The sequence below is a fragment of the Coloeus monedula genome (assembly GCF_965178545.1).
Source record: "Coloeus monedula genome assembly, chromosome: 12".
NCBI lineage: Eukaryota > Metazoa > Chordata > Aves > Passeriformes > Corvidae > Coloeus > Coloeus monedula.
In genome coordinates, this window is record NC_138792.1 from 18,868,004 (window position 1) to 18,881,455 (window position 13,452).

At 45.2% G+C, this 13,452-nt stretch overlaps 1 protein-coding gene across 4 annotated transcripts in view; it reads left to right on the top strand.

Annotated features, from left to right (window-relative positions):
• The window catches only part of LOC309577336 (fibronectin type-III domain-containing protein 3a-like), a 39,543-nt gene extending 26,514 nt beyond the window's left edge, over positions 1–13,029 (top strand). For all 4 annotated transcript variants that reach the window (XM_082289274.1, XM_082289275.1, XM_082289276.1 and 1 more), the window contains 17 exons: positions 876–1,014; positions 1,817–1,870; positions 2,550–2,671; positions 2,762–2,936; positions 3,324–3,410; positions 3,744–3,882; positions 4,380–4,448; positions 4,764–4,882; positions 4,985–5,090; positions 5,640–5,815; positions 6,323–6,436; positions 6,959–7,108; positions 7,447–7,727; positions 8,189–8,401; positions 8,956–9,122; positions 9,833–9,954; positions 10,543–13,029. In XM_082289274.1, coding sequence (XP_082145400.1) covers positions 876–1,014; positions 1,817–1,870; positions 2,550–2,671; positions 2,762–2,936; positions 3,324–3,410; positions 3,744–3,882; positions 4,380–4,448; positions 4,764–4,882; positions 4,985–5,090; positions 5,640–5,815; positions 6,323–6,436; positions 6,959–7,108; positions 7,447–7,727; positions 8,189–8,401; positions 8,956–9,122; positions 9,833–9,954; positions 10,543–10,860 — 2,551 coding nt within the window. In that variant the 3' untranslated portion in view covers positions 10,861–13,029. The remainder of the gene's footprint in view (positions 1–875; positions 1,015–1,816; positions 1,871–2,549; positions 2,672–2,761; positions 2,937–3,323; positions 3,411–3,743; positions 3,883–4,379; positions 4,449–4,763; positions 4,883–4,984; positions 5,091–5,639; positions 5,816–6,322; positions 6,437–6,958; positions 7,109–7,446; positions 7,728–8,188; positions 8,402–8,955; positions 9,123–9,832; positions 9,955–10,542) is intronic.
• The last annotated feature ends 423 nt before the right edge of the window (positions 13,030–13,452 follow it).

Here is a 13,452-nt window from a genome sequence, read left to right on the forward strand (position 1 = left end):
TCTCTGTCTTCTCAGATTTCTCAGTTACAAACATTTTTCTAGAACAACACTCTGTAGATTGTTGTAGGCTGAAGTCAGTGGTAAATGAAATAATTTAGCCTTGAATTTGGGTCTGAAAGTCTGACTTGTCAGCTTGGTTTACAAAGTTGCTTGTCTGAACTGCAGCAGTGCAAGCATGGAAGTGGGAATGGGCTGGAATGGGAAGTGGGATGGGATGATCAGGAGTAAATTCCTGACTGGAGGTGTTGGGCTGGCCAGGGAGAGAGCAGCTGGTGAAGCAAACCAGGGGAACAGTGGGAAGAGTCACACAGGGCTGGGGCACTGGAGCAGATGAGAGTAAAGATTCCCTGGAGCCTGATCTGAAGCTGAAGCTGTGGAAGAGTTCTGAGTGTGGGAAATGCTGGGCACAGCTCCACCTGCACAGTGTGTTGTGTTTTCCAGAGAAAGGGGCAGGACTGCTGCAGACATGAAACAATTCCTCTGAAACAATGGGATTTTATGATTTAGCCTGTTCTAGTGCCCATGCTCCTGCACAAGTGTTGGCTGTATTTGAATTTTAAGGTGTTTTTAGCAAAAGGCTCATGTCCAGTCAGGTATCCTGTTACCATTTGGGAACACCTGCCATAGTTTTCATCCTGTATCCCACATGTATCTCAGCACTAAAATATCTCCCTGTGACAGAGGGTAATGGCAGAGAAAGTGAAGGATGAGAAATGGGGGTTTGGGGTCAGCAGGTGAACCTGTGTGACCCCAGCACTGCTGTGTGTACATACCATGAGCCACTGCTTGGGATTAAATTCCTGAAGCTGCCAGCTCTTCCCTTAAATTTCCAGGTGCCAGTGCAACAACCACATCATTAATTACCCTTTGTTTAGAGTTTCAGCAACCAGCAGTTCCATCAAAGAAACCATTTCAGAACTGGTGAGCTTCACTACAGAGAGCTGTGAGCCAGACTGTCCAGCTGCCCCTAAACTGATTAACAGAACCAAAAACAGCCTGAGCTTGCAGTGGAAGGTAAGAACCAAACCTGGGGCTGAGTGAATCTGCTGGATTCCTGTGCAGTATATTTAAATCAGCTTGGTCAGTAATTTAATGTGTACTGTAGGCGTTGCCTTTTAAGTTGCTCAGTGAAGATTGATAATGAAATTATTATTTCCTTCCCCTTCCTTTCAGTGTTTGCTGAGTTTCTTGCCTGCAGCTTTAGTGTGACAGAGTTGGTAGCAAGGCTCTTCTGAACTGGCAGAGAGGAGAAAACAGAGCATTTATATCTTTGCCTGAGATCCTGGATGATAAATAGATATGGCTTAATGTTCTTTTAGTTATTCTGACCCATTCAGACTAAATTTCTTTGGATGGTTTTATAGATTTTCATTTTTAATCTGACTTCTGATTGTAACCACTATCCGTGGAGACTTTTATCTGTGTTTTCTTGGGTTTTCATATTTTTCTTATGATTATGCTGAAAAATGGTTCCAGCTAAATGACTTCAGTGAAATTATTTGTATAATCTGTCCTTAGAAAATGAACAAGTTCCCATTTCATGTGTCAAGTGTTGTTTGTGTTAACCCTTAGATTGCTCAGGCAGGTGGTGAGCACACAGTGCAAGGCACAAGAAAAGAGCTCTAAGAATATAATTTGCTTTCTTCATAGAATAAAACCATTCAAAAATTCATATTCTAATCAGAACTAAAAGAAGTAGCACAGCAGCCTTGTTTTAAAAGGCAGTTGGAGTTTATAATATTCAATGTGTAAAAATATTTATAAAAGTACAACCACTTGATTTTAACTCTTTTTTTCATTGTTTCTTTCTTTTCAGTCCTCAAATGACAATGGTTCCAAAATAACTAATTTTCTTTTAGAATGGGATGAGGTAAGAGCTTTTCTAGTACAAAAAAAAGTCATAATGACATCTGTGGAGCAATTATACTTAAAAATACTCTTTGCTTAGGTACAGCAGCTATTTTGGTGCAACTCTCCAGACAATTTTAAAGGGACAAATGATCAGTGTGAGGGGACAGTGGAAAACTGCCTCATTTGTCATCCAGAGCATCATTAATTCCTGTGTTCTCTATAAATGGATGAGCATTTGGCATCTTTGGGAAGTGTCATGAATCTCCCTTAGCTCTTGAGCATCTTGCTGAGATGTATTACAAAGGGATAAATGTGTTTTCTTCCAAAATGTGTTTTGTTTTCAGCTGCAATGTTCTTATCACCATTTGATCAGATCTACAGTACCAAAAGTAATCAGATATCTCAATCCAAATGCTGTTTATTAGCAAGACTGCTTGGGGTGACCATCAGCAGACTCAGGATAACTATGATACATTAGATTTGGCATTTCCAAGGCCCAGTAATTTCTTTTTGAATTACTGTTAAATGAGTGAAATGACATTTCTCATGGGAGATGTCCCTGCCCATGGAACAAGATAAGCTGTGAGGTCCCTCCCAACCCAAACCAGTCTGAGATTCTGGGATTTAGGAAGATGTAGAGTGAAGAGGGTGACCTTGGCAGGGATCAGGGAGTGACTGTGGATCCCTCTTTTTTCCAGGGGAAGAATGGCCCCTTCAAGGAGTGTTACTACGGGCACCTGAAGCAGTACAAGCTCACCAGGCTCACTCCCTCCACCAGATACTCCCTGAGACTGGCTGCTAAAAACGACATTGGAATGAGGTAACCAGGAGCCCAGGGGGTACCAACTGATGGGTTTCCCCCTGGATTACATCAGCTGCTGCTCACCCTTGTTCCAAATCTCCTCCCCAGTGGGTTCAGTGAGACGGTGACGTTCGGCACGGCCGGGGTGGTGCCGCCGGCCCCGGCGCCGCCCACGCTGCTGGAAGCGGGGGTGACCTGGATGGCCCTGGCATGGAGCCCTCCTGCAGGAGTGGCCTCGGATGACTCCCTCACCTACAGCCTGGACATGGAGGAAGAAGGCTCTGTAAGTGCTGGGCTTAGTGTGGAAACTTTGTAGTGCTGAAATAAAAATGAACTTTTTTTTTACCTTCCAATAAATGGTCGGCAAGTATTGCATGGAATTCATGACAGACATGAAGTATTGCATGGGATTCATGGCAGAGAGAGAAAACATTGTATGGAATTCATGCCACAAAGTATTGCATGGGATTCATGCCACAGAGATCAAATATTGCATGGAATTCATGGCAGAGATAAAGTATTGTGTGCAATTCATGGCACAAAGTATTGTGTGCAATTCATGGCACAGAAGTGAAGTTCAAGCTAAAAAGAATGGGATTGACCCACTCTGGGTTTTGTTTTATCTTAAAAATCAGTGACTGTGTTCATCCTTATTTTCTCTCTTTCCCAGGGCTATGGATTCCAGCCCCAGTACAATGGAGATGAGCTCTCATGCACTTTAAGAAACCTGAGGAGGAGTACATCCTATAAGTTCAGGGTTTGTATTATAGTTTGTTCCTGATTTCATGTTTCATTCCTAGTTTCCTGGGCTTTGGCATTTTCCAACAAATTTTTCACTTTGGTATGGAGACAGCAGGAATTCACCTGTTGTCTCAGCAATTATCTGTTGTTAGAGCAGATTTTGGTGAAGTTCAGATCAGATTTTTTGCACCACCTAATTTTGGTTTAAATGGTTGTCTTTATTTTGGTTGGTTTTTTAACAGATTTTTTTTTTTTTGATCAGCAGCATGTTTATCCTCATGTATTGTCAACATATATTATTGTCGTTAAACAAACCATTGTTTGTCTGTTCTGTTCACTCCTCCAACAGCTCTTTGCCTACAACAGTGAAGGAAAGAGCAGCCCCAGTGAGGTGGTGGAGCACAGCACCAAACCTGACCGGCCCGGAGCACCGAGTAAACCTGTTGTAAAGGGCAAGATCCATCCCCACAGTGTGAGAGTCACGTGGGGTAGGTGCCTTGGGGTGTTTCAGTGCTGCTGGGGTGGGACAGCCTCTCTCAGATTACATGAGAAGGAACTCAGGCTGATTATTTCTCTGCAGGTATTGTTATTGCAGGAGAAATACTCAAGATTACCCAAAAACGGTTTATTTTGGGCCTGTAGTACCTCAGTGTTGTTTGTTCATTTTAGGGAAGCAGTAACTGCTGTCCTAATACCCTCTGGGTTTACTGTGATGCTGAAATAATTCTTATGTTCACTTAAAAAATAAAAGCTGATACCTGAAATTGGGAGTGTTTTCCCAGTTACTCCTCCTGGCATAATCATGATTAATAATAGGAGAAAAATTGCTCTGAAAATTGTATTGTGAGTAATTAAGTACACTGGTTTCTGTTGCTGGTTGACTTTTCTGTTTGAATGAATATGAATATGTTCTCTGGAAAAGCTGATAACAAAACAATGCCTTGATATTAAATCTTCTGTAACTTACAGTGTTGATTTCTTTCAGAACCCCCCAAGGATAACGGAGGATCAGACATTTCTAAATACTTTCTGGAAATCTCCGAGGCATCAGTTGGTAAGGAATCACCTTTGGCTACTAATGCAGTACTGAGTCTCCATCCCTGGAGGTATTTAATTCACATTTAGATGTGGGACATGGTTTAGACTTGGATTTTGGAAATGTTTTCCAACCTAAATGACACTTTACTCCCGCAGTCACTTCTGTTTTCACACGTGTGTGTTGTGTTATACATGTTCTCTGCATAATTAATAATTTCAAATTGATTCTGTGGCTTGACTACCTTAATGTGTAGTGTGTCTTAGTGTGAGAGAATTTTCAGGTGGGTTTTTAGAAAGGTTTGGAAGTGTAAAGTGCTTTTCCTTCCCTCAGGAGGGAGGTGGGAGCCCATTTACAGCGGAGCCCAGCGGGAGCACATCTGTGACCACCTCAGGCCTGGCACCTCCTACAGACTGCGAGTGTCCTGTGCCAGTAAAGGTGGGGAGAGCCAGGTGAGCAACAGGAGGGGAAAGGTGCTTCTGGAAACCATTTCTGTTTATGTTTGAGCCAAATGCTTTGTGTTTGTGCTCTGCAATGACCTGTGTCCCTGGCAGGCCTCTGATGTCACGACTGTCACAACGGCGGCCGTTCCCCCCGGACCCTGCCCTGCCCCGGCCCTGGTGGGCAAAGCCAAGCCCAAGGAAATCACTTTGCAGTGGGGTAAGCACCAGAGTTTGAGTAAAACACTGCTCTGATTTCAGTCATCCAAATCAAAAATCTTCAGGGGAAAAAAAAGTAAAACTAAAAATATAGAGATGCTGTCCATAGCCTTAGAGGTTTTTTGGGCTTGGGGTGGGGTCTCTGGTTTGTTTTGTGGGATTTTTTTAAGAAGACCAAAGCTTCTGTCCACCTCTAGTAGGGTGATACTTAAGTGAGACTTAAGCAGACATAAATATTTTCCAGGCAGAAAGCTTCCTGCCTGCCCATGACTGACACCTGCATGGCAATTTAAAAATCAACTCTTGTTTTCTTACTGTTACCTCAGTAAAGGAGATAAGCAAAAATTAGTGAAGGTTCACTGTTTTGTGAAGAAAACAGGGAAAAAATGAAAAAAAAACCCTGATTAAGGCCATCTTAAACTATTTATCAGTATCTGGGGGGGAAAAGCAAGCTTTATGAAGTGCTTCTGCTCAGATATATGACAAGGAGCCTGCCCTAACAGGGAATTCAGAAGGTAATAGGAAAATCCAATCTCTTTTTGTTTCCCAGGCCCCCCAGCTGTGGATGGAGGCTCTGAGATCACAGAGTATCTCCTGGAGATGGCCAGCTCGGAGCAGGAAGAGCATAGGGTGGTTTATCAGGGCCCAGCAGCTGAGTTTGGAGTGACCAACCTGCTTCCAGGGAGAACCTACTGCTTCTGGCTCCGGGCAGGGAACAAAGTTGGGGTAACCACTGCACTCACCACATCTCTGCTTGTACACGAGGGACAGGAGTGATGGTGCTGAGGGGGTTTTGTAGCCTGTGTTGTGTGAACCTCTTGATGTTTGTGCCTTTGGAAGTGTTGGACGTGTTACCCCCAGCTCAGGCTCTGCAGATGGTGGGGTGGGAACAGCATTGTGTGGAGAGGGGTGTGTGCAGGCCGTGCCAGGTTGGGACAAGGGTGGGATAAATGTTGGTTGCATAAAAGTCTTTGTGAAACAGTCCCCAGCTGCTGCTGGAAGGCAGATCCTGGCTGGGGGAGGGAGGAGTTACCCAATGCTGGCAGGGGGAGGATCTCAGATATCCTGTGGGAGCGGGGCCAGCTTCAAGTACCTGGAAGGAATCTGAAACTGAGCCCTGAACTCTGCTGTTTATTTCCCTGTCAAGTGAAAAAATTGTTTGTTTGCTTGACTTGCACATCAGTTTTTGCCCTGGTGCTGTTGCTGTGTTCATACAGTTGTGTTTTCCTGCAGTTTGGCCCCCACTCTGAGAAGGCAGAGCTTTGCACTGCTCCAGGACCCCCTGAGCAGTGCTGCAAACCCCTGATAACCTGCAAAAGTGCAACTTGTGCTGTGGTGTCGTGGGAGGTAGGTGTTGGTGGCTTCCAGTGCCACCCAAATTAGTGTTAGGCTTTTAGAACTGTAGTGACACATTTATGATACACAGAAATGAGAGAAATGGTATGTGTAGAGCTGGAATATTTTAAGCCCATTTCTTTATAGATGTCTGTGTTGGGTTTGTAAACTTTGGGAGTTATTAATTGGAATTTTAACTGGACAAATTGGGTGACATTTAATCCTCCTCATGTTGTGGTAATTAATATATAGTGAATTAATTCTTCTGAGTGGTAAGAGATAGTGAGTCAGTCAAAATTCTGGTGTGAACTGTGGTGGTGTTACAGCCACGTGTCACCTTTTCACTTCAAGTCCCTTGGAACGGACCTCAGATTTCAACCCCAGTGCTTCTAAAGGTTGGATTTGGTGGTCTTGGAGGTCTTTATCAACCTTTTCTGTGACTCTCCCCCAGTGTCTCAGTGTAACAGAGCTCCCCCTGGGTGCAGTTGGTGTGTAAGTGCAAGAGCTAAGCAGAATTTCTCCCTCACCCCGCAGAGCCCAGCATGCAACGGAGCAGAAATCACGGAGTACAGGCTGGACTGGGGCCAGGTGGAGGGGTCCATGCACATCATCTACACTGGCCCCTGCCAGAGCTATGAGGTCAAGGGGCTCACACCTGCAACCACCTATTACTGCAGAGTCCAGGTAGGAAAAGCTTTTTGGTGCCACTGGGCACTTGCAGTTTGGGGAGAAACTCCAGCTAGAGAGGAATAAAGTCATGTGCTGTCACCTGCTCATGCAGTAGAGAAGGTAATTGGGAAAAGCACTTCCCCTGCTCCCCAGTCCCTCCTCATTCCCTGTGTCTGGAAGAGTTTAGATCCAGTGTGCTGTGAAATACCAGTTGCTTTGCCCTGTTGACATTTTATTCAGGAGGTTTTCCATTCTCTTCCATATTGCTTTTAAGAACACATGGAAGGCTGTGAGAGCTGTGCCTGCCTGGCTGGGTAACAGGGATTTGGTAATTCCTCTGTGGTGTCTTTCAGGCTGTGAACGTGGCTGGGGTGGGGCTGTTTGGGGACACGAGCGTGGTGAGCACCCCCCCATCGGTGCCTGCAGCCGTGGCCGTGCTCCACTTACTTGAAGAGGATCAGATGGAAATTTCCCCTCCTTTCTCCACGTGCCTTGCAATCCAGTGGGAAGAGCCCTGCTGCCACGGGGCAGAGATCACAGGGTACAACATCGAGTATGGGGAAAAGCAGCTGGTCACTGTGGGGAGAAACACAACCCACATCCTTGAGAATCTGCTGCCTGACACCCTGTACAGGTAAGAATTATTCTGAAACCACATTTGTAGGATTTAAAAGTCCTTTGAGGGTAGTGCTTTAAGTTTTTAGAGTATTTTTTCATGCAGCTTACAGATTATTTGCCTGATCCACCCTGCAACTCCAAAACTCCTAAAATTGTCACATCCAGACTCAAAACATGATGTTGGCAGGAGTGAGATCGTGGTTGGTGTTAAGGTTCGTGTTCTGTCTCAAAGCCAAGACTTTAAGGTTTCTGGGTTTAGAATTTTTCATTGGGATGTTCAGGTGTGTGGCCAAAAGAGGATGGATGGACAGGTAAGAGCAGAGCAGGTGTTTCTGTGACCTCAGTCTTGGTTAAAGCTGAATTCAGATTTAATTTCTAACTGCATCTTAATTGCTTTACTGTTTGGAGTTTTATTCTGTACGCATTTTGTTACCCAGCACTTTTCCTGACCATGTGGCTGCTCTCTCCCATTCCCAGGATCAGGATACAGGCCATCAACAGCTTTGGAGTCGGTCCTTTCAGTCATTCCATGAAAGCCAAAACCAAACCACTACCTCCTGACCCTCCCCACCTGGAATGTGTGGTCTTCAGCTACCAGAGCCTTAAACTGAAATGGGGAGAAGGGGCCAGCAGAGCTTTAATTCCCAACCCTACACAGTTCAACCTGCAGATGGAGGACAGGTTTGGCAGGTGAGACCAGCAGACCATGAAGGATTTTGTAGTTTTACCACTTCATGTCGAGTTTTTAAGGTGTTTTATGTTACTCTCCCTTCTGTTTGCACCACTAAGTCATTTGGGCTTCCCAGAGTTTGCCCTTTAGTTTGCAGTTTTGCCTCCCATCTTTCAACCAGAAATGCTGTCAACAGCTTGCACCTCTGCTGCTCATAAACAGTAAATACTATTGAAATAATAAATAATAAATACCTTGCCACCATCCTCTGCTGGCAGGGTTATTTTTGGACATTGTAAACTAAAGTCTGGTCGGCATATAAGAAACAGGGGATGACCAGCTATGCTTTACCTGGAAATTTCAGTTTAATTTGGACATTCAAGGGTTGTTCTCTTGATTCAGAGGAGTTGGGTCCTACAGCCTCAGTGGGATGCCCAACAGGGCAGGGGAGAAACTTGGGACACCCGGAATGCGGCATCACTTCTTTGTCCTTAACTCAAATCAGGGTGTTCCACATCTGATACTGACCTTTGGTGATTGCTGGGTAACTCTGTGTGTGTCCTGTGTCCCCCAGGTTTGTGACAGTCTATAATGGTCCCTGTCACACCTACAAGGTGCAGAGGCTCAGCGAATCCACCACGTACCATTTCCGCATCCAGGCGTACAATGACGCTGGGGAAGGAGCCTTCTCGGAGGTCTGTGCTTTCACCACCACCAAGTCTCCACCTGCACCTCTCAAAGGTGAGCTGACACTGCCCTGGCAACTGCTGAAAGCCACTGATGGGCAGGATTGAGTCCTACAACCTGACCCTCAGCCAGTCTTTGCAAGGACAGAGACACAAACTCGCCCTGAGGGGCTTTGTCTGGATGTGAAAAGGGCCCTTCTGGTGTGATCGCCTGCTGCACTGCAGCTCTTCCACCCCTGAACTGAGCATTCCTACCTTTTCCCAGCTGGAAAGGCATTTTGCAGGGTTATCCATTGAAGTTACAACAGTGTATAGGCAAGTGAGGGCACAGTTAATTCCTCTGATCTTCACTTTTTAACGTGGACATTAAAGGTCATCATTAAAGTCACTGTGAAGGTCACTGCTGAGTGCCTGCAGCAAAATTAATTGACTGGACCATGGTTAGGATATAATTTCAGCTCTGCACATGGACGGAAATGCTGGTTTCTGTAGTGACTTGAAAGTGCTGCTCCTCTCTGCAAGCATCATGGGCTCATCTTGGCAGCTCAGAAAGACCCACAAGTGTAACCTACACAGAAAACAATAACCTACACAGAACACAATCATCATTTTTTAAGCTCATGTCATCAAATAGAAGAAAAAGAAAGAAACAAATTTTAATTGCTTAAACTTATTGGAATGAGTTGCCTCTAAGCATGACAGCTGTACATTTGTAGACTCCATTGTTCTTTTTCTAAAACACCAACAAATCACTTTATTTTCCAGCACCCAAAGCGATTCAGCTGGAAGAAAACACTTTTGAAATCACATGGGAGCCTCTACAGCCGATGAAAGGAGATTCCATTGTTTACATCCTTCAGCTTGCTGCTGGCAGAGAGTTTGATCAGGTACCTTTTATGTAGCATCAGGAATGTGAGGGGTTTTTACTGGGAAAAATTATTACAAAAAAAAGATGTGGATATTTCTTGTGGAAGGCATCCCTGCCCATGGCAGAGGGTGGAATGAGATGGGCTTTAAGATCCCTTCCAACCCAAACCATGCTGTGATTCCGTGATTTGAAGGTTGAAATTCTGTTTGGGAAGATGACAGGGAGTCTTTTCATTTCAGAAAGTGTCAAGTGGGTGAGCACTGGTTTATTCCGTTCTCCCAACAATTCCTTTTACTCTTGATTCTTAAATCTGCTGGTGTGTGGTACCAGTGCCTCTGTTAATCAGAGTCGACACTGGTGGAGGAGCTTTAGGGAAGAAAATGCAGAATGATTTTTTTCCTCCTGTCTGAGCCTCCCAGCCCAGGTGAGGCCTCAGCATGGGGCGTGGCAGGAAACTTAAATGAATCATGAATTGGGCAGAAATTTAAGCTGCCGTTTTATGAAGTTGAGTCAAGGAGGGCAACTCGAGGATGGAGCAGGACAGGCAGTTCCAGGTGCTGCTGCTGAGTGAGGTGCTCCTGACTGAAGTGGCTCCTGTCTCCTGCAGGTGTACAAGGGCCCGGAGCCGTGGTTCCGGCTGCCGGCCGCGCAGACGAACTGTGAGTACCGCGCGCGCGTCTGCGCCGGCCGCCAGTGCCACGACCTGCCGGGCTGCCCGGAGCTCTACGGCCCCTACAGCCCCAGCGCCGTGTTCTGCTGCCAGCGCCGCGAGCCGGGCCCCGCCGCAGCCCAGCCCGGCGCCGAGCTGGCGCAGAGCGGGAAGCGGCTGCGCGAGGAGCGCGTCATCGCCATCGCGCTGCTCTGCGGCTTCGCCGTGGTCGCCATCCTCTTCGCCGTGGTCATCCAGTACTTCGTCATCAAGTAGGGCAGAGCTGGCCCCGCTCAGCTGTCTGTACAGAGCTCTCTGGGGTATTTATGGGTAGTTCAATGGAATCCTAGCTGGGAACCCCTCGCTCCGTGCGTTCCCGCTCCTGCTGCTGGCTGCCGGCGAGGCTGGCTTGGCCGATCCTTTCCAAATGCTGGACACAGATTTCCTGTAGAAAGGGTGATCCTGGGGCCTCTGCAATCAGGGTGAGCTGTTAGAGAACAGCAGTCAGCTGCCTTACGGTGCACACTGGGGGATGTGCACGCTCCTCCTCTCTCCCCATCCCAGCCAGTTGGAGAGGGAAGGCATTGCTAGAGCAGTCCTTTCCCAGCACCACCAGAGCAGCAGGAGGCGATGGCTGTTCCATCAGGTTTCGCTGTAGTTTGATATCCATGAAATCCAGCAGCACAAGTGCTTGAGCTTAGAGCAGAACTGCAGAGCCTACTAGAGCATACCACATTTACTAGACTGTAGAAGGAAAGCAGAATATTGACTTAGTGATATTACTACTTTACAGTTATTTTAATACTTGGGATTCAGTAATAATCATTTCAAGTGTTGGAGTAGAGGGTGCCAGGGTTTTTTAGGGTTTTAATCCAAACCAATGCCAGCAGGACGTGGCGCTCTGCCGGGATGCCCAGGAAAGGCTCTGCCCGGAATGTTCCTGCTGTCCTGAGCAGCTTTGGCCCAATCCACATTTCACTCTCAGTGCCTGAGAGAAAAGTAATTCCCTGTGCAGCATGCTCAGAACAGCACAGGAGTTGTCTTTAAGGAGAAAGAGTGCATTTATGATAAATGTTACACTATTTGGCTCAAACTGAGCAAATGTTTTTGTACTATTATTAACCTAAAAAATAAAAAGTTCAGCCTGCTTTGGGTGCCCTTCTAACTTAACCCCAACGAGCAAATTGTACATGAGAGAACTCTTTTTAGATAACGTTTATAAAATGTTTTAAACTTGCTATCCCAGTGGTAGCAGCTTCACATTCCATGGTTTTCCTGTTGGGAATGTTCAGCCTGCTATGAACTTGTCTGAAACTCGTCCTGGTCGGCTGGGGGATATTTTTGTGGACACTGTGCACTACATTTGACTGTTGTGTTCCATCTGCTTGTGAATCCCTGAGGAGGAGCCTGGCAGCTCCTGGCTCCATTAGGTCAAAGCTTTTGAAAGCTGGAACTCACAAACTTCCAATGTTTCAGGATGGGTCTTGCCAACAGCGTTTGGAATATGCCACAAAACGGTAGATTTTAGGGTATTTTGCAAAGTCTGTGGCTCCACTTGGGCCATCAGAGCGATGCACTTGTAGGTGGGAGGGTGGATGTGACAGAGCTACAGGCGACGTGTTTCCAGTAATTAATTAATCACTTTAAGGGTCTTTCTCCTAGAGCAGTTGAGGAATAACGTTGTGTTAGAGTTTGAGGCATTGTGTTGTATTTCACATGTGGAAAACCTAAATTATGACCTAGTATCACTTAATCCTCTTCACAGTAGATTGATGGTGCAATCTGAAATTAATCTTTTCAAAGTGTACTCTTCATTTTTGTACTCTATTTATTTTGATTAAAAGTCCTGGAAAGAAAAAAAAAAAGGTATGTTTGAATGTATTGTTCTACTTGTAGCAGAACTTTAAGTTAATCATTTATTATATCATAGAAATCTCTCCCTCCAGTGTCAGAAAGAGTTTTATACAGATATTAGTCTTTAGTTTGCAGAAGAGTTTACAATCTGTCTTTATTTTCCTCATAGTCTCCCTTTAGCAGATAAACTGCCTGCAGCAAATCTCCGTTGCCAAAGGGTTCTTTCTTAACTCCTTAGAACCAACTTGTAGAAAGGTTTATTTGGCAATAATAGTCCTGATCATTTAAAAGAGAAATTAGGATTGCAGAGTAAATACTAACAAGTCATGACTGCTAAAAAATGAAATCAAATCCTTTTGTAATTGCCACAAAATGCTTATATTTCCAGAAAATACCCAGGATTTATACTGCAGTAGGGATTTTCCATCAGCTGTTGTCCATTCCAGAAGGATGTACCCTCGTGGCATTAATGTATTTTAGGTATCTTCAGTTTTCTTGTATTGTCATTTTTGAGGTATCTCAAACGTATGTTAAAGCTGCCATGCATTGTATTACTAAATTGTAACTATCAAATAGATAATATATTTAATACAGCCAATAAATAATACAAATGTATTCAAATTTGACTCCAGGCTCCTGTAGTTTTTGGGATTTAGTCTTACTTGTGTCATGTGTGATTTAAGGGGAGGGAACATGCTCAGTGTCTTTGAGAGCTGAATTAACTTTTCTTCCAGGAAAATGGAGCCCTTGGAATATCACTTCCATTTCCCCTCATGCTGCAGGAAGGACCTGCAGTTCCCAGGTGAGGTGGAGCAGTTCTTTGATACTGGAAATTGAATTGTTTGGGGCAGTTTTCCATCATTTTGTGTTGACTCAGGACCTTTCCCCCTCGAGCTCTTACCCAGCATTTGCTGCTGAGTGTGGAATTCCTCCTGATGGTGCCTTAATGAGCTGATGAAGGTAAGATGGGAAAGGCTTTTTTTGACCATCAAGTCTTTCCAAAGAGACAGCTGG